The sequence below is a fragment of the Macaca fascicularis genome, chromosome 3, assembly GCF_037993035.2.
Source record: "Macaca fascicularis isolate 582-1 chromosome 3, T2T-MFA8v1.1".
In the NCBI taxonomy this organism is placed as follows: domain Eukaryota; kingdom Metazoa; phylum Chordata; class Mammalia; order Primates; family Cercopithecidae; genus Macaca; species Macaca fascicularis.
In genome coordinates this window covers 98,076,432-98,101,616 of record NC_088377.1, presented here as the reverse complement: position 1 = coordinate 98,101,616, position 25,185 = coordinate 98,076,432, and the positions used below count along the sequence as shown (strand labels likewise).

General features: G+C 45.2%; 1 protein-coding gene across 7 annotated transcripts in view; it reads right to left on the bottom strand.

Annotated features, from left to right (window-relative positions):
• The window catches only part of PDE1C (phosphodiesterase 1C), a 671,184-nt gene that overhangs the window by 448,578 nt on the left and 197,421 nt on the right, over positions 1-25,185 (bottom strand). For all 7 annotated transcript variants that reach the window (XM_045388996.3, XM_005549840.5, XM_045388994.3 and 4 more), the window contains exon 2: positions 2,959-3,009. In XM_045388996.3, coding sequence (XP_045244931.2) covers positions 2,959-3,009 — 51 coding nt within the window. The remainder of the gene's footprint in view (positions 1-2,958; positions 3,010-25,185) is intronic.

Genomic DNA, 25,185 nt, shown 5'->3' with positions numbered 1-25,185 from the left:
CCAGAAGTCCCAATGTCAGGAGCCCCAGCCACAGTGGGTTCCAGGAGCTCCTCACCAAGTTGAGGCCTGGACCTGAGCTGGGCAGGTCAGCTGTTCCCCACACTGCCCTGGTGCCTACCATGCAGTATCCACATGGGGTAACTTCCATGCGGCACCCATGTGAGGTGCCCACCATGAAGTACGCACATGAGGTGCTCCGCTGGCTCACCCTGCCCACTGCAGAGCAGGGCAGTGCCCACACCCGGTGGCTCTCACCTTGCAGCTGGCCTTGTGATGGATACCATTCTCAAACCATTTGCTGGTTGGAAGCCGGCATGCCTGCATTCACACAGCATTCTCAAGTCAAGGTCATTCTCAACTTCTCACTCTCCTGGACAGTGTCATTCTCCCAGCATTTGTGAGGGGAAGAGATCTTCTCTGCTTCCTTTGAGTCCCCCTCCCTCCCTCCTCTCTAACCCCCACTTCTGGGAAAATGACTTCCCCATGTTACTGTATGTGCCCACAGTTGCTAGGCAGATGCTCCAATTGAAGTCAGGTTGATCAGAAGCCACTGCTTGAGCCTGCAGTGATGGGCCAGGGGTGGTGACGGGGCCTGGTGGAGCCAGAGTCTCACAGGACTCACTCCACAGCATCCACCACCATAACCAGCCCTTCCCCCGTCCCCACTCCCAGATCTTCTCTGCTGACCCCTAGAAGTCCAGCCATCACAGCAGAAGCTCTGGCCCCCCATGCCCATCGTGCCTGATTCCATGCTGGGCAATGCACACTGTCAAGGCTTTCTGTCTTGTTGGAGGCAAAACTTAGAGAATGTTGCAGTACTTCATCTTCCAGTCTCAAAAAAAAAAAAAAAAAAAATCTATCATCTGAATCCCCCTAGTCTTCCCAAACTGAACTCTTCATTCACACTACACAATGAAGGTCAGTTTCAAGGTGGTAAAGTGAAGTGAGCATCAATCGGACATGCTACATTAAAAATAATTTTTTTTGCCTTCCTAAAAGTCACTTAATCTTTCCCTCTCTAGTATTGACTACAAAAAGACTTAGTAGCTCATGTGCCATCTGACTTTTTCCAGGGCAATGCGATTAACTCAGGAGATTTTTTTTTCTCCTTTTTTCCCTATATCAGTCCAACCTAATTGGTTTGCCACTAATTACTCGTTTCCTATACAGATATGTGTTCATCGTGTCCTCACTTGTCTCAAGCTAATAAGCTTTCAAGAGATACATCATCCTTTCAACCCAGTCATACAGTTGAGAACTTCACACAAGAAATCACCTTCCTTTGTCTGTGAAAGGAATAATTGCCTCCACTCTCATACAAGGACCCCCCACCTTCCTCTGTCCTGTGGTGAGCCTCGGGAACTCCCATGGGGGAAGGGGCACCCAGCATAGCCCTCACAGCGTGGTTGGGTCACGATTCCAGCTTATTTATTTGCCTGACTACTGCTCAGGAGTTGAAGAAAAAAAATGGGATAAAAGCATATTCTTCAACCTCATTGAGCTGCGGGATGAAATATCTATTTTGGAAATAATGATTCCAGGTAGGAGGGCAGTGAGGAATGGGGCTCATGAGAAGCGAGTGTTTTATTACACAATTTCTAAAATATGAGCACTTCATGCTCTTTCATTATTGTACATTATTACAGTTCTGTAAAAATCATTTCTGGGAAATCAATCTCAACATTTCAAAGCCTTCCAAAAAGTTGGGAGGCAGAGTTTATAAGAAGCCCTGTAAATAGAGAAATTATACTTTCAGCTTTACGTAATAAGATTTACTATGGCATTGTCCACACTCAGACCTAGTCAACACTGCATGAGGAATGCAGTGACTGGGGATTTGTAGAGTTCCTCCCATGCCACAATTTCAAAAGACAGCAACAGTTTTCACTGCCCTGGAAAAACGTCATACAGCATGTGAGCTACTAAGTCTTTTTGTAGTCAATACTAGAGAGGGAAAGAGTAAGTGACTTTTAGGAAAGCAAAAAAAAAAATTTTTAATGTAGCAATGTCCAATTTTGAATATTTTCCAAGTGAGAAAACAGAGGCCTGGATAGTGTGAGTGAAATTACTTTTACTGAAAGCCAGTGAGGCAGCGATAAATCTGTTTCTGTTTACAGCTCTACCATTTCTCCACTTGGTGCACAGTGGGTTTGGGGAGCATCTCCACTCCACCCTGATCCGTGTCTAGTATTTCCACTCCCTTTGGAATCCGGGTTTTCATTCCAGGGAGTGCATTAACTTGCTGGATAATTTGCTGATCACACTGTTACAGAAACCATTTAGAGGCTTTAGACTCCTACTCTTTCACAGGGATCAAGACCTGGAGACAAAGCAGTCAAGGGAAGCCCCATGGCCTAACCACAGCCCTAGGAATATCCCCAATGCCTAAGGAAACCCATTCAATCCATCGGAGCTTCAAAATGTCACCAAATTGAGGAAGAGCCAGTGGAGTAAGTTCATAAGTCCATGTTGAATGGTGATGATGCCTTCATAGCTACAAGCATTTCATGTACGTCTCCTCACTTTATCTTAAAACATTCATAAAAAGGATAGTCCACAGCACGTCTCAAACTCTAATGTGAACAGGCATCCCCTGTAGATTTGTTAAAATACAGATTCTGACTCAATTGGTCTGAAGGAATGGTGGGGGGACTGAAGCTCCACATTTCTAAAAAGCACCCGGGTGATGTCGATTCTGCTGCTCTGAGGACCATACTTGGAATTGCAAAGGCTTAGAGCACAATTTGGAAACCACAGTTCTAAGGACTGAAAAGGCAGTAGCAATGAGTAGCTCACCAGCCTGGGCTCAAGTGGGATATTAACCAGATGATGACATTTCCTACATTACTGTTTTATTAACACCTGATAGGATTGAAGAGCTATACCGCACAGGGGAAAGATCTCTGGAGAACATTTTCTGATGGAGACCAGGAAAGGAGTGAAACAAGATTTACTCACGAGAGAAGCGGGCCAGTGATCTGGCATTCTTGTCTCCAGCTTCATTTGCAACTGGGAAAAAAAAAAAACATAGGATACAATTTAAAATAAAGCACATGTGTCCACCAAATATGCCCCAATACAGCCAATCCCCTGGATGCTTTGACATCAGGCTGTATTTAAGACTTTTTGTAAGTGAATAAAAGCAACTTCACTCCCTCTGTTTCTGTTATTTCCAAGGCTGCCCTCAACACCTAAATGACGTCAAATGTCTCAATCATTTTGATTAGAATATTTGGATGAAGATAGAGAGGATCTCAACAACATCCAGTTTAGTAGGCCTAAAGAAGTTAATTGGCTTACATCCACTTAGTAAGAGGCATGCGCACCAGATTCCAAGCTAGTGGACGTCCTTTGGCTCCAAGAGTCCTCTAACAGGGCTGTCTGTCAATACACTGATGCACCCCAAGCATCAAAATGAGTCTGGTTTCCTAGGATCCATAGGGGCAAAGCCGAGGCAGGAATTTGGGAAGATAAAAAGCTGGTTTATGTTCAGAAAGATACTAAATTTAGACACTAACAAACAGGGACGTTCATCAATAAAATTGTTCAGAAAACTGCCCTAGAAACCTTACCCCTAAAGCTTCTCAGCAGGGCAGGCTACCTCCTGCGAAAAGCCTCCATATAATTTATCATTGGATATAGTCATATTTAATGCCCCTTATAACTTATGAACCCATTTTATTGGGTAAAAGAGATGGTTATTAAGAGGAAACACAAGTTTCACTCACTTTAAATACCATGTTTCATGCCCATAAACATTATACCTTGGTGGTTATATGTATACATAGCAGACAGACATGGGTATTTGTGATCTACTTGAATAAACACCCAAAGCAATCAATAAGAAACACGTGTTCATTCTAGCTGAGAAAAAGCACTCAATGCATCAGCAGAATAAAGGAGATTGCTAATGTCATCATGAATGTATGAGAAGTTGCAGCAGCAGGACAAAACCAATACAGTAACTACTTTCTAAACTTATTACATGATTTTACAAAGAATGAAAAGTTGAAAAATTTATTCCACCATCTCACAAAGGTAAGCATTTTAAAATTTACTACATTTGGGCAATTTTAAAAAAATTAATAGATTCCATCTCAGTATCTTTTGTTTTTCTGGCATTAGCTTTGCCTCACCATCTCCACTCTTTTACTAATAAGGGCAATTACTAATTTGGGCAATTTATTACTAATTTGGGCAATTTTTAAAAATTAATAGATTCCGTCTTAGTATCTTTTCTTTTTCTGGCATTAGCTTTTCCTGGTCATCTGCACTATTACTAATAAGATGTTATATAAAAATGACCAGCAGGGGGAGACAATAATTCATCCAGCTCCCATCGTCTGTCAAACGGCAGCATTTCAAAAAAAGAAATGGGCCTGGCGCGGGTGGCTCACGCCTGTAGTTCCTGCGCTTTGGGAGGCCAAGGCTGTCGCATCACGAGGTCAGGAGACCAGCCTGCCCAACATGGTGAAACCCCATCTTTACTAAAAATACGAAAAATTAGCCGGACGTGGTAGTGGGCGCCTGTAATCCCAGCTACTCGGGAAGCTGAGGCAGGAGAATCACTTGAACCCAGGAGGTGGAGGTTGCAGTGAGCCGAGATTGTGCCACTGCACTACAGCCTGGGTGACAAAAGTGAAACTCCATCTCAAAAAAAAAAAAAAAGAAAAAGAAAGAAATGAAATAATTACTACACTCTGTACCAAATACATTTTAAAAGATTTCCAATTCAAAAAAAGATCCAGGACTTCTAAGAGCAATAGCTATTCTTGCTGTCTTCTCAAATGTTTTGTAGAACCACTACATGAATATAAATAATTCACATTCATATTCCTGCCTCCATTCAGAGCTACATCCAAAATATTTCAGAACAATGGTCAGCTATCTTGGTAGAAGTCTTTAACCACAACTGCATATCCTCACATCAGGAAGATTTGGATGTTATCATAGCTAAGTATTAAAAGAAATCTTATGAGCACTTGGAAAACTCTCAAGAGTTTTCTATAACCAAAGTTGTCTTATAATAAAAAAAAGTAAATAAAAGGAAGAAAAGAGAGCGGGGAGGGAGGGATGGAGAAAGAAGGAATGAGCCCCAGTTAGGTATAGACATGAATTTCCATGACCTTGAGTTCAACTTGTTTCTTCCATTTAGACACTGTAAATGTCTGAAGAAAGAAATAGAGCTGGGTGGGGCATAGTGGCTCACGCCTGTAATGCCGACACTTTTGGGAGGCTGAGGCAGGAAGAACACTTGAGCTCACAAGTTTGAGACTAGCCTGGGCAACATAGTGAGACACTGTCTCCACATAAAAATATTTTTAAAACTTAGCTGGGTGTGGTGGTGCATGCCTGTAATGCCAGCTACTCAGGAGGCTGCAGTGGAGGGGTCACTTGAGCCCAGGAGGTTGAGGCTGCAGTGAGCTGTGATCAAACCACTGCACTCCAGCCTGGGCAACAGAACGAGACCCTATATCAAAAAAAAAAAAAAAAAGAAAGAAAGAAAGAAAGAAAAGAAAAGAAAAATAGATCCAGGATTTTACCAAAATCTTTGCTGCAGAAACTTTAAAATGACATTTTAAAATGGGATTACAAAGACCATTGCAATTGCTGAGAACACAAGCAACCACCTAAATACTCAGTTTGGAGTCTGCACATTCTCCAAGAGTATGTACATTCCTCCAAGAATAAAAGAACAGAGACACCAATGTCGCTATTTCACGTGCAGTAATAGCCACATCTTCACTCAGCCAGGCCTTCCCTGCCCACCACCCTATCCAAGGATGGGAATTGCTGACCCAGATCCAAGTCACGCCAGGAAAGGCAAGAATCAGGATCCAGGCTAGTGGGACACCAGGAGAGTTTCCTCTATCCAAAAGGAATTTGAACCTCACCACCAGCGTGATTTCCCTACAAACATACCCAATGCCACACTCCACTTCTGGAGGGTCTCCCAGCCCCTACAGAACACAATCCAGCTCATCTGCCCCAACTTATTCTCCCACCTCATTTCCCAGAGCATCCTCCAGCACTTAGTCACATGCGATAGATGGACAATGCACTTCACACACTCTTTCTGCCTGGCTTTGGCTCCTGATGCCCCCTAGTCTTGGTGCACTCCTCCCTCATCTTCACCTGGCCAACTCCTTACTCATCCTTTAAGATCCAGGTGGAGCGATTCACTTCTGAAAAGTCTCGTCGCTTCACACCCCACCTTCTCCATCCCCCAGATCTCTGCCCATATGTGTAACTCCCCTTCCCACACCTGCCTGTTGTTCTCAAACTTCAGCAGCATCAGAACCACTGGGTAGGTTTCTTAGAATACAGTTTCTAATTTGATGCATCTGGTGTGAGGCCCAAGAATTTACATGTCTGACAAGCTCCCAGGTGATATGGTGGATGCTGGTCTGGGGACCATAAAAGCTACCCCACCCAAGGCAAGGATCATCACTTTCTATCATTGTATTTCCATTCTTTTATACAGTGACTATGCATGCAGTCAATATTTTTGGAATTCAAGTAGACTTAATGCCACAAATGGCTTAGTAGACCAGACATCTCAGACTGCCTTCCAGATGACTATAGAAAGTCCCAGGTGTGTTTTGTTTGGTCTCACAGTGCTTTTAATTTTTGAACAATTGTCAGCCCACATTTAAAACCAAGAGATTTCAAATAGAAATACATATTACTGGCTTCCTTCAAATAACTGGGGTGATTGGAATACAAGGCCCCCATCCCACATGACAGCCATGGTTCACCACTGAGATGCCCCCTCGGGTGGCTCTGCCTCCTGGATGTTCAGAATGCAACTCTATACTGACTGTTGTTGGACTATACACTCCGCATGGTCTAGAAGGTAGGTGAAAACAGAACCTCTTAAAGAGCTTAAAGAATTAAACTAAACCTCAACAGATGCTAGCACCACAAAGTGCTGTAGCCCAGCTCACCAAGCCCTTCTGTCCCCAGTGCAGAACTGCCCAGATGCGGCCACCAGCACGCTGCAGGCCTGCTCGGAGACACCCAGCCTTCTCCGCCGGCATAGGAGCCCTCAAACACTGCTGCTTGCCTTGCATGTTTAAAGGTATACAGCAAGCTTTCACCTGATAAACTCCCGTTTATCAGGTGCAATTAGAGCTTAAATGTGGTGAGATCTTATAAGAATGATTATGTAGGTTTATGGAAAGTTACCGATGCCACACTGCTCACAAAACACAGATTCCAGTTCAGAATGCATAATGATTCTATCGACGTTCAGTTGAGTGTCTAGGCTACATGTGTATATAGGCACAGAAGGATGAGTAGAAGTATGGTCACCAGATATATTAACAGTTAATTCTCCTGTGTGGTGGCATTTGAGAAAATTTGTAACTTTTGAAATACTTTTCTGCATAAACTCAATAGTTTATGATAACCATGTGTTTATAATCAGGAAAAAATGTTTTTATTAGAGGGTATCAGACAATTGGTTATTGCTCTGTTTCAAAATCCATATATTATTTTGGATATGTGTGTGTATATATGTACATGTGTATGTATATGTATGTATGTAAAGGACTTTTTATACATACACATGTATAAATGTTTGTACTTTTATACATACATGTGAACATATATACACATTTTTATATACATGTATGTAAAAAAATACATATATATAAGATGTGTTTTAGATTCTGATTTAAGAGTAGTCCTGGATCACAGAATCCAAGGCACCTGCCATCTCTAGTCCAAGAGGACTCCTTGTAGGACTCAAGAAAGGCATCTTTTACTCCTCGCTACAGGGATCCCACGCATTTTAAGTCAGTGGTTTTCAGCCCTGGACACACATGAGAATCACCTAGGGAATGTTACAAAATATTGATGCCCAGACCAAAATATTGATGTTGAGAACAACAGGGCCTCTAGGGGTAGGACTCAAGCATCAGTGTTTTTTAAGCCCCTGATCCCAATGAGCAGCCGAGGATGGGAAGCACTAATAAATGGTGCAACTCCATACATCCTTACCAAAGCAACATTCAGGGAGGAGGACATGGCTCTGATTCCTTCAAAAATAATCATCCCTATTCAGTTCTTCTTTTCAGGATGCTATTGCTTTGTCAAAATCCTGAATCAAGCAAGGTATATCTCTGCTTTAAAAAAACTTCAGCCATTAAGATGCAAACCTAACTATGGAGGCCTATTAGTGGGCAACTCTTTGCATTGTAAAGAGTTCTTTATAAAAGGATTCGCCTCGCATTGCCTCCATCCTTCAGCATATGTGGACTGAGCTCTGCCTGGGCACTGGGCAGTGAACTAGACTCGAGGAGGGTTGCAACAATGGATTCCACCCAACCTGGACATGCAAGCAAGTAAGGAAGGCAAACTGTGCCTTTCAATCTGAGTTTATCTAAGTGTGATCAGCTAGGGAAGTGACTTGATGATGATGATGATGATGATGATGATGATGCAGTTTCCTTGGTCCTGTGCCAGATCCACTGGGTCAGAATCCCTGCAAGTGAGGACAGGACTCTACGTTTTAAACCAGGGGTCCCCAACCCCTGGGCCACAGAACCTAGCAGCCCATGGCCTGTTAGGAACCGAGTGCTCAGCAGAAAGTGAGAAATGGGGGACCGAGCATCACCACCTGAGCTCCAGGTGGCATTAGATTCTCATAGCAGCATGAACCCTATTGTGAACTGCACATGTGAGGGATCTAGGTTGCATGCTCCTTATGATCATCTGAGGTAGAACAGTTTCATCCTGAATGGTTTCGGGATGAAACTGTTCTACCTCAGATGATCATAAGGAGCATGCACCCCAACACCCATTTTGTAGAAAAAAAAAATGTCTTCCATGAAACCGGTCCCTGGTGCCATAAAGGTTGAGAACCACTGTTGTAAAAATTGCTCCAGAAGCCACTTGGACACACGAATGTCTGAGAAGCAGCAATCTAAAGGAAATGTTCCCCTGGTGTGTTTGCTGTAGGTTTTCCCTCCCAAAAATTGGCCAGAAACAAATCTCAGAGTAAGTAGTTGCCATGGAGACCAATAGGAGGAGGCAGGTGAGACAGGAAGATAACTTGGAGCAATGAGCATCCTAACCCCAGGCAACTCGGAGGGCTCTGATGTCCCAGCTATGACACAAACAATACAGGACATCAGAAAGGACAAAGGAGAATAAGGGGGAAGCTAAGGTGGGCCCAACCGTTGTGGTGGTGACCTAGGCAGGTGCACACTGCTTTGTAACCAAAACACTGCCACCCTTGTTTTGAAAGCCCTGGCACCTGGGTAAGCATAAATGCAGCTGGTGTCCTGGGTGCCAGGGCAAACACACAGCGAGTAGCCGACCCAGGGCAGAGCCTGGCTTCCTGCAAGGAAATCTGTCCAGTGCATTGGTTGGCTGCTGCTTTACCACAGCCCTGGGTCTGGCCCAGGCATTCTCTCCAAGTGAACTCTTTTGGGAAGGCTGGTGGCTAGAATGCCAGGCACCACGGATTCCCAAAGAAGAGAGCATTGGAATGAGGTTCCAGGCACTTTCACTAGTTACTATAGAAGGTGAAGCTCAGAATTACTCCAGGTGTTTCACCTCACCTCATCTTACCTTCAACTTGCAAAGACCCAAGCAATAGCAAGGAAAACAGGAAGGAATGCTGGGGGGAAGGAGACCTGGTGCAAAATCATCATTAACTATCCTAGCTCAGATATCATCTTCTAGGTGGGACCTTCCATGACCACCCATTAAGACCGCAGCTCCCGACTGCCTCCTTCCTCTAGTCCCCATCCTCCTATCCTGGTTTATTCCTCGCTACGGTACTTATCACCTTCTCATATGCTCTGTACTTCAGTGGGTTTATTGCCTTTCTCCTTCCAAGACAATGTAAGCTCCACACAAGCATAGGTTCTCTGCCAATGAAAAAGCTGTGATCTCCCCAGTGCCCAAATGCCTGGCATGAAATATTTATGGACTGAATTAATGACCAGCCTCCTAGCAATCTACCATTCAGAACATGATGGAGCCAAGGATATTGGAAGGAGACACGAAAAGGAAGGTGTAAGGATATCACATCCCTTGAACACCCAAAATACCCATTCAGGTCTTCAAATACCAGACACTGAATAAATCACAGATACCAAATAAATCTGCAAACACCCAGTCATGGTCCCTGCCTTCACATGGAATAACACTGCCCTTCCAATTTAATGGGCAGGAGTGCAGAAAGACTGGCTAAGTTTTTTCAAGACCACACAGGTTTTTATGGCCAAACCCCATCTAAACCCGGGAGTATCTAGTGCCAAAGTCCGTGTCTCTTCCACCTTTGTCTCTTTGCCTTCTAAGGAGGGGAGACAGGTAGGAACCGTGCTCCAGAGAGGGCTGCACCTAGAGAAGAGCCAGGCTGCAGCCTCTATGCCTCTAGCCCCAGTGGGAGGAGGGTACCAGCCTGCAGGCAATGGGGGAGGTCACCCGCCTGGCCCCTGGTACCAGGCATAAGGCCAGGAGACTTGAGGTGGGCAACGAGGTCAGGACTCACGGCAATAGGATCCAGTAGAGAGAGAAGCTACTGACGAGGGGAGGAGCTTCATTGACATGTTCATTCAAGAGCCCCAAGGTGTCTCCCTAACCCTATTAAGTCTCCGATAGGTAGAAAATAGCAACAAGGAAATAGAATCTAGAATCAAACGCATCTCAGTATGAACCAGTACAACTCACAAAAACAGCCCCTACGAGGCAATCGTATTCTCTTTAACAGGTGAGGAAAGTGACATTCCAAGAGATTAGGTAGCTTGTCCAAAAACAGACCAAGGTAAAGCAGTAGAGTGAGAAATGTCATCCATTCCTTCCAGCTCTGAGTCCAGCATTCTCAGAGAAGGGATGTGCCCCATCTGTTTAATTGTTGCGTAATGATCAATGGTAAAGCAAAAGGCTTGACTTCCTTTGCCCCCGTGTGGTTTGATAAATGTTGGTGTTTGACAAGCCTGGGATCTGTTTCAAGCATAAAAATGTGTAAATGTATAACTCGGGCGATGGCTGAATCGTGTGCTGTGTTGAGAAGTCTTCTGATGCCAAGACTGAGCTTAGCAAGATGTTTTTGTGACACATGATGAAAGCCTGCCATGGTTGGGGTGGGGGGAAACTGAAAGGAGGAAGTAGGATGGGTAAATGGAAAAATCCTGCCAGGTTATATGGAACATAAAAGAATGTGGCCACAAAATTGATAATTCACAAAGGTAATTGACTTCATTCAACACATAAAATATATTATCCCAGTTGCTTAAAATGAGAAATGCTATATAATACAATAACTTCATACACCCAGGAGCCATCCAAACAGACTGGGCATTTCCAGAAGGCTGTCATCTAAATCAGACTTAGCCATGCCTTTCACAAGGCTCTTGGTCTTGTGAAAATGCAGATTAATTGCCTGGGATGAAATAACTTATACTGGTAGGTCCAGACATAGAAGCTGGTACCACCTTATTTCAGAGGCAGTGCCTTTCACCTCGTGCTACCCATCGCATTTTCAACATCCAAGTGTTACTACCACAGGATCAGCCTCATTGCCATGAAATCCAGTCCCTTGTCTCCCCTCCACTTAGCCTCAAGTCGGAAGCCTGCTCCTTATGGGAACAGATCTCAGCAATCCAGTTGAAATTTGTACCCCAGAGCCATAAAAGGCATCACAACCCCCACTCTGTTCCTTCCCCACTTCTTTATTCAGAAATGCTCAGCATTGCTTCATTATACCTTCCGGGCCAATTTGGCTGTCAAATCCACTCTGAATCAGGCACTTGCACAAAAGAAAATAAAACCAATTTGTAGTTGATGACGCATCAGGGCTGATAATTTGAAAGTGGCAGGGATGGTGCACTTTCCAGACCCTTTTCTCCTAGAGTAATGGGCAAATCCTTGCAGAGGGCAAGGCTTATCTTCCAGAGGGCAGATGGATCCCTGGCTCATGCAGCCCAGGGCATCACACAGACAGAGGTGAAATCAAAGAGGCCTTTACCAAGCTGAGAAGACAGCTTGAAAAACACACATCCTGTACTTTTTCTTTTAGTTTGGAAGAATTTGAGTCATATGTAGAGGCTCAAGCAATCTACTTCTTCCCTGGACCTAATGTCATAAGTTTGCTTATTTATCTACATTCTATCTCATTTCACAAATTATATTTTATGTTTTGCTCTACACTCCTATCCTTTATGCAACAAAGTAAAATGTTAATGAAAACTGAAATTTGCTTATTTCAATCAATTCCTTGCTCCCTTTCCCTGATCCCGCTTTCCAGGCTTCCAGCTTTCAGGTTGACTCTACAGGGCCCTCCATTACACCAAGATCCAACAAGCAATTGCCGTCTGTTAAGTCCCCCTCTCATCTATTGGCCTCCCTCGTCCCAGAACTCTGCTGGATGTGAAAATGGATGTAACCTCATCCTCAGGTAACCAGGAATCCAGCTGAAACCCAAAGGCCTGGCCGTGAACTTCCTGGTACATATCATTCAACTTGTTGCCATATGAATTTATCAAGGTGTTTAGTGTTTCTGTGGAAATCATCAGGCCAAGCTACCAGGCCCTGACCTCAGGAAACTTGAGATCTCATTGTGGAAATGTAATTTTCATGCATGAGATGACCCACGCTCTGTTGAATGCTAGACAAAGGGTCCTTTGTGGCCTGGAGTGACTAGTATTGGGAGGTTTCCTGGAAGACGACGAGGATAGGTGAGATTAGAGAGGTGAAGAGGATGATGGAATCTGCCCAAGGAGAGGAAAGGGGTGTGGTGCATTCTAGTACGTAGGAGCAGACTGAGATGCATCAGTTATTCATAAATATTTCCCTTTCATAGCAAGAAAAGTTTTTTATTGGAGGAAGGGAGTAGTAAAATGCCATGAAAGGCTAGCACTCAGATTTTTCTATCTGCCTTCTTTCCTATTTCCATATACAAATACGTTGCATCTGCAGATGGGGATGTGATTTTATCTAAGGGCAGATGTGCCTGAACATGCTCTAAATTCAGGTGCTGGGACACCGGTCTAGTGCCAGCAGTCGCTCCAAAGCACTGCCGCCTGACTTGGATGTGAATTCTTCCTTGTGGTGATGGCCTGGGTGGCCCAGTCCAGCCCTCCTGGTTGATACCCTGGTGGCCACCATTGGCATCAGGCGCAGGACTGCTGGCTCGCATGAGGCCCCCTGCAATGCTGACCCCACTATAACAACCAGTTGAGCAAATCAGGCAAAGCCAATCACTAGCAGTTAACATGAATCAAAAGTGTTGAGACAGAAATACAATATTGATATGATTAGGCTGTGTCCCCACCCAAATCTCATCTTGAGTTGCAGCTTCCATAATTCCTATGTGTTGTGAGAGGGACCCAGTGGGAGATAATTGAATCATGGGGGCAGTTTTCCCCATACTGTTCTCGTGGTAGTGAATAAGTCTCATGAGATCTGATGATTTTACAAGGGGTTTCCCCTTTTGCTTGGCTCTCATTCTGTCTTATCTGCCATCGGGTAAGTCATGCCTTTCGCCTTCCACCGTGATTGTAGCCTCCCCAGCCACATGGAACTGTGAGTCCATTAAGCCTCTTTTTAAAAAAAAATAAATTACCCAGTCTTGGGTATATCCTTATCAGCAGTGTGAAAATAGACTAATACAAACATCAAGCTGGTTGCTCAAGCTGTTAACTAATTACAACCCACCCTGGACAAGGCAAAGAAAAGTATACAGAAGAAGTGGAGGGACACTCAATTTATTAAGCCCCTTCCTCGTGCCAGGCACCAGTAGGAACTTTATGCCTGTAATTTTTATTCAATTTTCACACTGTTCCAGGGGGTAAGTAGTAGTATTCCTATTTTCAGATGAGGAAGGTGAGATTTAGAAAAAGTTAAGTCACTTTCCCAAATCAACACTGAAAAGTGGGAAAGCTGGGATTGAAACCCAGTCTGTGTGAGCCCCTTTATTCTCTTTTCTCTACAGTTCACACCATCGGAAAGCACATTAAGAACCCTCTGGTCTGGCCAGGCACAGTGGCTAACACCTGTAATCCCAGCACTTTGGGAGGCCGAGACGGGCTGATCACGAGGTCAGGAGATGCAGACCATCCTGGCTAACACTGAGAAACCCTGTCTCTACTAAAAAAAGTACAAAAAAATTAGCTGGGCGAGGTGGCGGGCGCCTGTAGTCCCAGCTACTCGGGAGGCTGAGGCAGGAGAATGGCGTGAACCTGGGGAGGCAGAGCTTTCAGTGAGCCAAGATCGCAACGGTGCACTCCAGCCTGGGTGACAGAGCAAGACTCCATCAAAAAAGCAAAAACAACAACAACAAAAACAACCCTCTGGTCCAATTCCACATATCGTGCATGGATCCCCTACAACATCCCAAACAAGTGGGCCTCCAGCTCATGCCTGAACTGTCTCTAGGGATGGGAGCACCTTGCTTCCAGAGGCAGGAAGCAGTTCTCCAAAAGAAAGGAAGCTCTTCTTCATAATGATGCCATCTTTCCAAAGGTCTTCATGCTGCCCCTCTCAGAATAGGCCTGGCTCCCTTTCCTCCTGAGGGCCCTTCCAACATTTGAGGACAACTGTCATGAACTCAGACCCTTGAGCCTTCTCTTCTCCAAACTGACAAGCCCAGATCCCTCCTCCTGTGACAAAAATGTCCCAAGGCCTTTACCCAAAAAAGCAAAGTTACTTAAGTCACTGCTGAAAGAAGAGACTATTTGTATCTTAAATAAGCCTCAGCAACACATTCTTCAACCCCACTCATTCCCACAGTGATCTTCAGGCTGAGTCAAATTTCCATCTCCCTCCATCAAGCCCCTTTCTTGTTTGGTACTTGGGAGAAGTGGAAGGCACCTAGGAGCCATTTTCAGCATCATACGCCCAGGAGCCACCCAAACAGGCTGGGAGTTTCCAGGAGGCTGTCATCTAAATCAGCTCATCTCAGACATGGCCATGCCTTTGACAAGCCCGTGGTCTTGTTAAACTCCAGATTCATTTTCAGATGCTCTGGACCAGGCCCTGAGAGTGCATTTCTAACAAGCTCCCAGGTAATGGTTCTAGTCCAGGTACCACACTTCGAGTAGCTTGGTGCTAAAGGACATCACCTTCTTTAAAAAGGAAAAGCCAAGTACATGTTCTAAGAGCTCATTGGAAAGCCATGGGTGGTTGTGAAAATGCATGCTATGGAATTTGATGCTCAATTCTCTTGGTTTTTCTTCAGCAACGTTTTATTGAGAAAAATAATTGTTAACATCATGACTTTTTAAACTTGCCTAAGGAGAGATGTTGATACTGTGTAAGAGTGAGAAGGCGTATCCAATGCAGAGGGTGACGGAAAGAAACTCACCCCTCTCAACTGGCATTCAACAGAGCAGAGCTGAGCTAGATCACTACCCACCCGGGCAAGCCGCCAGCAGAGCACAAAGCCCAAAATGCATCAGGAGATGCTCAGATCTGAGATAGGAAAGCAACCTTACAGCCACGACTTCACGTGAGGTACTCTATTTTGATCCAAGCTCCCGGCAGTACTTTCAACTCATGAGATCTAGCATGTACACACACGCACACACACACATGTACATATGCACACACTCGTGCACTCATGCACACAAACACGCCTCCCCAACATCAGATCGGGCATACACTGTCAGCACTGTGATGTCCAGGAGCATAAATCATCGCATCGTTACCAACTGGCTTCAGGCTGAACAGATCAAAATGCATCAAATAAATGAAATGAGGCACAGGACATCATTCCCTTGGGCATTTTGGGAACTTAGATGTTCACTAGACTGAGCTGCCCTCAGCAGAGCTACACCTTTGCATACTGTTCCCCCAGACTAGCACAGAGCCTGGCACACTTGAGCTGCTCGATAAAGGGCTAGTCCTGAAGTCACAGAAGTCCTGGAATGGAGATGAGCCATATTGCTAAGAACTGTTCTCCTCTGTCCAGAAGCCAGAGAGCCTTTCTACCAACCAGTTAAGGACTTGATGTTAATTTGGCATCTTCTAAGCCCGTTGGAAGTCTGGGGACCATTTGGGGGGTCACAAACTGGAGGCAGGTGCGTCTGGCTTGACAAGCATAGCATTTAAGAATAATCTGTCTGAATTTGGTAGGGAATAGTTCTCCAGGGTCGCATGAATCCCTGTTGCTAACATCAGACCTGCTTCATTCCAGCTGCTTCCCAGATATCTCCACACAGATGTGCATTAGGACTCTTAACATCAAACATACCAGAGCAGAACTGTCTGTTTCTCCCAGAAATCTGCTCTTCCCCAGATTTTACCATCTCAGTAAATGGAACCACCTTCCCCCTACCCTGCCCTCCCCACCAAAGTTGATCAGGACAAAAATGTGACAGTACGCTTATTTCTATTCTTTCTGTCATACTCATACATAGCCCTTGCATCAGTAAATCGTGTGGGCTTCACTTTTAAATAGATCCTAAACTCCTACCACTCCTTCCAGCTTCTCCCCTGAAATTGACCCAAGCATGCAAGGCCCCTCACTTAGAGGTTCCCCCAGACTGCGGAACCTCCTTGTGCAAAGCCCTCAGTGTTTCTCCTGGCGTTCAAATCACTGCCTCCAAATCCCTTCCTGTCCAGAGCTCATCTTCTCCTCTCATCTGCTAGTTAACTAAGCTCTCGAATCTGCCAAATATATTCCCATTTCACTTGTTTTTCCTGCCTGGAATGCTATGCTGCTGGTACTAAGGGTCCAGTTGTAGTGTCCACCCTGGCAGACCCTTCCACATGCACTTACATGTGCAAACTCATGCAGTCTTTGTAACAGAGCTTTATAACAGGGAGGCAGGGCTATTGTTATCCCCTTTACTCATGAGGCAATTGAGGCACAGGGAGGTTAGGTGCCCTGCCCAAGGCCATACAGCAGGTAAATGGCAGCGCTGGATTTATATCTGAGCAGTCTATCCAGGACCTCACTGTATCACTGCCACTCTGCCTCTTACAGAGCTCGTCACTTGCACAGCTGCTTTCTCACCTTACAAGATTCAGCCGAAACATCATGTCCCCTGGTACTTCCCTGACCATCCCGTCTCAAGCACCTATCAGTATCTAGAATTAGCCTCTTTACTCATGTGCTTACATATTTCTCCATCACAAACACAGACACAAAAGGATATAAGCTCCCTGAAAGCAGCCGCCAGCAGCCTCATTCTCTGTACCCTCAGAATCATAATAATGGCACAAGCCCCTTTCATCAAATATTAACCAACCTACTGCCTACTTTATATTAGTACCGGGGTCCTGCACGCGCTTGAGTCTCCATACTCTGTCTTGTCCTGTCCTGTACATTCCATAGGCTCTCAGCAGCTTCCTCTACAGGACACAATCCACATCTGGATGACAAAACGCTCCATAATGTGGCCCAGCCATCCCTCTGGCCTTGTCCCCACTCCTCCCCTCCCACACACACCTGCACATCAGCTGTCCTGAGCCACTCCACCTGCGCCCCGCCCCCCCCAAGATGAACGAGTCCCTCTGTACATGCTCCTATCCCTTGGCACCAGTTCTCTATAATGAGGAATGTAAAGACTGCAGGCTTGCCCAGGCGCAGTGTCTCACACCTGTAATCCTAGCACTTGGGGAGGCCAAGGTGGGTGGATCACCTGAGGTCAGGAGTTCGAGACCATCCTGGCCAATATGGTGAAACCACATCTCTACTAAAAATACAAAAATTAGCCAGGCGTGATAGCACATGCCTATACTCCCAGCTACTCAAGAGGCTGAGGCAGGAGAATCACTTGAACCCGGGAGGTGGAGGTTGCAGTGAGCTGAGATCGCAGCACTGCACTCCAGCCTGGGCGACAGAGTGAGACTCCATCTCAAAAAAAAAAAGACTGCAGGCCTTTAGAGGTCAGGAAGACCTAACTTGGAATCCTGGCTCCTCTGCCATCTTACCAAACCTCTCTAAGTCACTTTCCTTGTAGGTAAAAATGTCACATACTCACTCCTCAGGGTTGTCAGAATGAGGGATAAACTATGTAAAACACTTAGAACAGTCTTGGCACGTGACCATGATGAGCTGCTCAGTAAGAAGTAGATGGTGGTGGTGGTATTGTTTAAGGTCTATTTGTATTAAAGAAACGTGTAGAGACACTTCCTTAACATTCTTTGCATCTTCACTGAGCACGTGTGTGACACATAAATCTCAATAAACATCTACTGCAAAAGTGGGTAAAGGATGTCCTTGGAAGCTGCTTCCAGATGCCTCTAGGATCCCAGGAAGCCCAAACCCTGCCCTGGTCCTTTCATTTTGCTATTAACAAGAGAAAAACAATTGGGAAATGGATAAAATTTCATGTTTAGCACCCTTTGATCTTATGTTAGAAAAAAATAACCTAAAAAATGGGGGGCCAGGAAAGACTCGGTTATGGTCTCTGGGAGGGGATGGGAGAAGGAACGCTGGCAATGAAGAGCTCCCCCAGGAACCTGGGCATCTGACTGAACCTTCAGGAATCACCTTTCTTATTTAAAAAAAAAAAGAAAGACTATTAAAATATACAACTATGTAGTTGTGAGCCAGAAAGAAATGAAGCATTATGGGCAAACCTATCATTGTCAGTTTTCAAATAAGGCAGTTCCTCATCACATACTGGCAACCTGGCTGGATTTGTTAAACTTCCACAGTGTCCCCTCTAAGACACTGAATAACATTAAGGGGTGGTGAGGCAGCCTGTGCTTTTGGAACACCCATTATAAACCTTCGTGGACCTGCCTGATTGGTTTTTCTTTTCGTCTCCCTTTGTATACATTTCTACACAGGCTCATTTTTATTCCAAAGCATTAAACATGCACACACACACACCCACACACACACTCACAAAGACACATGTACACACATACTCACAACCCCTAATTGCCTGGAGAACCATAGCAGTTTTCATTTTCTCTCTCACAAGGCTTTCTGCTGCTGAACTTAGAGTCTACTCGCTAAGAATTCCAATCCATGACAAGTCCAGGGCACTCAGAGAGAGGAAGGTTGTAGGGGTTCTTGTGTTAGGTGGGGGATTGGAACAAGACCCTGAGGAAATTAAATTGAAGCTCACAAGAATTCAAAAATATACTGCCCTTGAGTGTTCAAGAGGAACTACATTCCCTCGGCTCATCTTCATGCACAGCCTTGAGAAAGGAAAAACAAAGGATGTGCGCAGCCAAAGGAAACTGATTTTTCTATTCACTGTAAGCAACTGAGTGTCAGCAAAGCTGTATTATGAAAGTTGCTTCTAGGCCAGGCATGGCAGCTCATACCTGTAATCCCAACACTTTTGGAGGCCGAGACAGGCCGATCATGAGGTCAGCAGATCGAGACTACCCTGGCTAACACAGTGAAACTCCGTCTCTAGTAAAAATACAAAAATTATCCAGGTATGGTGGCACGTGCCTGTAGTCCCAGCTACTCGGGAGGCTGAGGCAGGAGAATCGCTTGCACCCAGGAGGTGGGGGTTGCAGTGAGGTCATGCCTCACTGCAATCCAGCCTGGGCAACAGAGTGAGACTCCGTATCAACAAAAAAAGAAAGAAAGAAAATTGCTTCTAATCGTGTGACAGAGGATTTTGACGTCCATTGCTGTTTGTCACTTATAGCATAGGGTAGTGACGGAGCTCTGGTTTTAGAGTCCCAGGGCCTGGTTTTAAAGCCCCGCCTCTACCTGTCTGGCCCTGACTCCCTCACTCAGCCTCTGTGGGCCTGAGCTGCTTCTCCTACAAAACAACTGTAACCGTACAGTATCTGCCCTGTAGATCTCACAGCACTGAGAAAAAACTGAATGAGCTAACATAAGCTATAAGGAGATGAGGGCCTCAAAAGGACTTCCTGACACACTGTGAAATTTTATATCTCAACTAATACAAAGAATTTTAATGTTTTAATCTCTTGGACAAACACTATGACCCCTTTATTCATCTTCAGAGTCTGTATTTAAACAACATCATAACGGGTATCATTAGTACAATGAGGAGAAATGCAACCAGTAAGAAGATGAAGCAGGCCTGGGGTTTAGATGGACTGGTCAGAGGGGGGCCTCTGATGAGGGTCTTTGAGCAGAGACCCACGTAAAGTGGGGATGTCCAGAGAAAAGCACAGCACAGGAGAGAGTGGTCAGTGCAAAGGCCCTGAGGCAGAGTGTGATGGATTGGAGACCATGCCCACGGCAGTGTCTAGCACGTAGGAAGCACGCAGTATGCAACAGCCACTGTGATAATGAGCATTGTTCTTACTGCTGCCAAAACACCGAGTTACCAGTTGTGGGTGAACCAAAGCCAGGGAAACTCAGTATATTAATATATCACCACTAATGCTAGTTAGGGCCCCTTCAGACAGCAGCTCCACAGCCAGCTCTGCAGCTCTGGGGGCTCTTTTTAGTCTGCTACAGAAAAGTGCCAGGTGCGGTCAGGGGCCGTTAGGAACAGGCACAGGTGAGCAGCATATTTACTCCACTTCATCCTCAATTGCTTTCTTCCTCCTCCATATTTGCCTCCTCCCTTTCCCCAAACGCACCTTCTGAGGAAAGGAGGTCTCTGCCAGTGGCCAACCTTGCAGTCACACTGCTCACATGTGCTGAGTGCCTAGTGTGTGCCCAGCACTGGGCTAGGACTGGGAACCCTGAACTGCAACAAGGTGAGATCTTTCTCTCTAGGGGCTCACAGTTTGGGGATAAGTTATGGGTAGAGAAAAAAAGCTTCTCCAAAGTAATGCCAGCCTGGCTGGAGAAGAAGCAGGGTGATCATCAGCTCTGGGGGCATAGAGAAGAGAACATCCTCAGGGAAGCCCACCCTATACCACTCACGACATGAGGTCCCTCTTTATATGTTCTCATTGTACCCACTTCCTTTCCTCTCTTTCCTTTGTGGCCCTTATGAAAACTATAAGTGAATAATGATTTAAAATCTGTCTCCCCTGGTAGACTGTGGGCCCTGTGAGCCAGGAGGCTTGCTCTCTCTTGTTCACACCTGTATTCCTAGCACCTAACACATGGCTAGAACATGGCAGGGGCACAGAAAGACACCATAAATAAATGAAGGTTGATGAACAACACAGCACTTCATTCTGTTGGGGAAGTGTGATATCTGCCTCTAAGATGGCTCCTAATAAGCCACCCGCTAGAATCCAAACCCTATGTGCACTCTTCCCACACTGAATCAGGAAGGACCAATGTCACCAACAAAATACTGTAAAATGATGATGTGTGACTTCCAAGGCTTGGAAAACGTCCAAGCCTCATAAGAAACATTGTTACTCCCACCTTGCTCTCTCTTAGATCAATTACTCTAGTGGGGAGACCAGGTAGCCATGCTATAAAGACATGCAAGCAGCCCTGGGGAGGGGTGCATCTGGGGAAGAACAGAGGCCTCCTCCCAAAAGCCAACATCAATTTGCTCATCATGTGAATAAGTCACATTGGAAGTAGGACCTCCAGCCCCAGTCAAGCCTTCAGATGACTGCAGCCCTGGCTGACATCTCAAATGTGATCCCATGAGAGACTCCAAGCCAATATCACCCTGCCATGCTGCTTCCAGTTTCCTGCCCCACAGGAAGTATGTGAAATAATACCTTTCTACTGCCATTTTAAGCTGCTAGGCTTCAAGGTAGTTTGTTACTCAGCAACAGATAACTAATACAAGAAGGGATTAGAGAACCTTCAGAGAACCAAACTTTGAAGAACAAAAAGGATTTCACCAGGCCCAGAGATGCATGCATTGTGTTTCATACAATGAAATAAGGAAAGTACATAGGGGATTGTGTGCTCAAGAAATGGGAGAGCGACTCAGGTGGCTGGAGCACAAAGTACCAGGAACGTCATTGAAAGAGGAGATTGGACCTGGGTCCTGCATAGTCCTTGAATATTATTCTAAAGGATCTAGGTTCTTTAGAGGTGGGAATAATTATTTCCATCTTACAAATGAGACACTAAAGCTCAGAAAGTTTAAGGAATTTGTCCAAGGGCCCCCAGCTAGTAAGTGGCAGTCCTGAAATTCAAATGCAGGATAAATTGACACCAGAGCTGGTGCTCTTTCCCACACCTTTGTGTCCAGAAAGCTCCATGGCTCCTCAAACAGGGGCCTCAAAGGCTCAGAAAACTTTCAATCCCCAGTGACTTCTAACTTCCAAAGACTTCCCACAGCCTGACCCAATGGGTGATCCAGAGCTTCTGCCCTGCCTGCTGCATAGAGCAAGGTGACATAACAGCCTATGTCCTCCTGCCCTGCCCATGTGGAAGACTCCCCAGGGTCACCTTCTTCTAGGGAGGAACTCCTCACAGCCCAAGACACTCTTCCTTTCTAGCCCCAGCTCTCCTGGGCCTCCCCACTGCCTCACAACCATGATGCCACTCTGTACCCCCAAGTGATTAACTCTGTCCCTGGGGGGCTCTCTCTTCCCTCCTGCAGACCAGGCAAAGGCAGCATTCCAAGGCAGCTTCGAATGACCTCCTGAGACAGCAGCAGAAGCTGGAGCAAGCTGACAGGATGTGCTTCCCACCCCCAAGCCCACCATGAGGACATTAGACTACCACCTGCTGCTCTTTTGTAAGGGAGAGGTGCTTTGGGTCCTGAAGACCACACCTAGAAAAAGAGAAAGGAAATTCACATTTCAGAGCAACTTCTCTATATGAGTCCTGGGCTTTCTCCACATTATTTCTGTCCTCACCATGACCCTGTGAGGTAGGCATTACTATTCTCTTTTGCCAGGTGAGTAAACAGGGGTCCAAATAAGTTAATTTGCCCAAGGTCATGGACAACTGTTGTGTACAGCCAGGCACAAGTCTACGGAGCACTTGTCACATCATAGTCAACATAGATTTATATATTTATTGTGAAAATTTTGCAGCAGAAAGTGACTTCAGAAGGGGCATCTTTTCTATTTGCACAAAGGAACATCTGGGTCGCAGTGATTCTGTGAGAGTACCTTCTTGGTCAGTGGTGATTTGACCTCATGTCTGGTTGACTCTAAAGCCCTGTCTTTTTCCACCGACCTTTATACCTCTCTTGGGATAATTTCAAGCATGTTCATATCAAGTTCTTCAGAGCTGAACTGACAGTGATGGAATCACAGGCATCTAGACCATTCCAGCTGGAAAAGATGTTGGCAATCTGTAATCTACCTCAAAACTTTCCCTTTGCATTGGAAGAATACAGGCCCAAAGACGGAAAGTGAGCTGCTCAAGGTCACACAGCTGGAGGTGGCACAGCTGGGACCTGCATCTTGTGCAACTGAAGGCAGGTCAGCCTGGCTATAAAGTCATTCTAATTACAACCATAAATGGTCAGAGCTAGATTATGTACACTAGTGGTCTCAACTTCCTTTTGCAGCAGAATCACTTTTTCAGTTGTCATTGGAGGCAGTGAGTGAAGGGACACATGAGACAGTGTCCCTCACCTGACAACTTTCTGAAGTCCAAACTTAAAAACAAAAGAGGTTGAAGGGAAGGAGGGGGCAGCTCAGAAGCCTCTCTGGAATAGAAAAGAACATTCCTCTGTAGGCCTGTCAGGTCCTGGGAGGGAAAACGTTGTCAAGTGAAACCTTCTAAGCCCTCCCATGTGGCTCTCAAGGCAATCATTGTCCACCTTGAAGGGGGGACTCTGCCCCTGCACAAGCCATCCTGGCTCCCATGGAGCCTCTGAAAACCATGGTGATGGCCCCCGAGTGGCAACTCAGTTCTGTCTGGGCTCATGCCAAGGTGACAGGAGCCAAAGGAGGAAAAACACAGGGAGGAAATCAAGCACGTAATTTGCTCTTCCTTGGAAGATGCCAATTAAAATGCTTCTGTCTGAGAAGAATGCCCGTTCAGCCCCTACTCCTATGGGGCTGCCTCATTCACAGCCCCTTCCAGAGTCCCCAGGGTGCAGCCTCCTTTCCAGATAATGAAGCCCAAGCATGCCCAAGTTAGAAGCCTTAAGACCCTCTAGAATCACAGTAACCACCACCCCTCCTCCCACCAACAGACACTGGAGCTCAGGGAGGCAGGGAGACCTACGTGCCTGAAATCACTCAACTGATCCTTCTTGGCTCAATGGCAGTCATGAGATGAAATTTTAGGCAGCATTGAATGAAAATGGTCGCTCCAGCCTCACATAAACCCAGAGTCCACCCCTTTTCCTGCTTGAGTCACTGATACAGACCCTATGCACAGCTGGTTAGGAGTCATGGAGGTAGAAAACCCAGGATGCTGTACTCCTGAAGCTCCATACCTCACACAACCCAGGGGAGCAATGACTACTGAGCTCCCTGAAAACTGATGCCTGACAAAGCTTTTGGGTAAGTCATAGAATAAGGGTCTAATTAGTCACCAACAGATCTCTGTGCAACTATCTTCTCATCTGGCACTCTTCCATTATAATTGGAGTCCAATTTTTATAAAGTAGGAAGACCAGCTTACCACCCCACAGGAGCTAAGTAAATCTTAAAGCCTGTGGGGATAATTATTTAAATGAGAAACACCCTGAAAGAGGGTCTGGGAACATTTAATCTTTTCCTGGTATTACTAATGAGTTTAGTCCCATTTTGCAAGTGAACAAGATGAATGTGCAACATTTGGTCATAACATAGAAGTCATTCTCAGTCAAAATATTATCCAGAACACAAAAGAAATTATGAAAATCACACCCAATCCAAAACCATACAACAGAGAGTTCACTGGTTCTAAGGATTTGCAATAGTGTTCTGGGAAGATACTCACCAGCTTAGAGTAACTGAGAGCACAGGATAGAATGCTAATATAAATACACATGTGTACACACACACACACGTGCATGCACACACACTTTCACACACATTAACAGTATATAGAAAACTATGGGCAACTATATGTCAATAAATGTAAAAATAGTTGAAATGGATAAATTCCTAGAAAAAAATTAACATCAAAACAGATTCAAAAAGAGATGGAAATACTATCTGAATAGGCCTTATACCACTGAAGAAATTAAATCTGTAATAAAACATTTATCTACCAAAGGAAAAAAGATACAAGAAAACACCCAATCCAGATAGTTTTACAATCAAGTTCTATTAAATATTCAAGGAACAGATCAATCAAAACATACAAACTGCACCAGAGAGACACTGCTCTCCAAAACTGAAAAGGACAACACATGAAAGAAAAATTATAGATCAAAAAAATTCTTATCACTCAGTAATCAATAGAATGATTAGCCAGAAAATTAGCAAGATATAGAACTCAATGCCATCAACCAA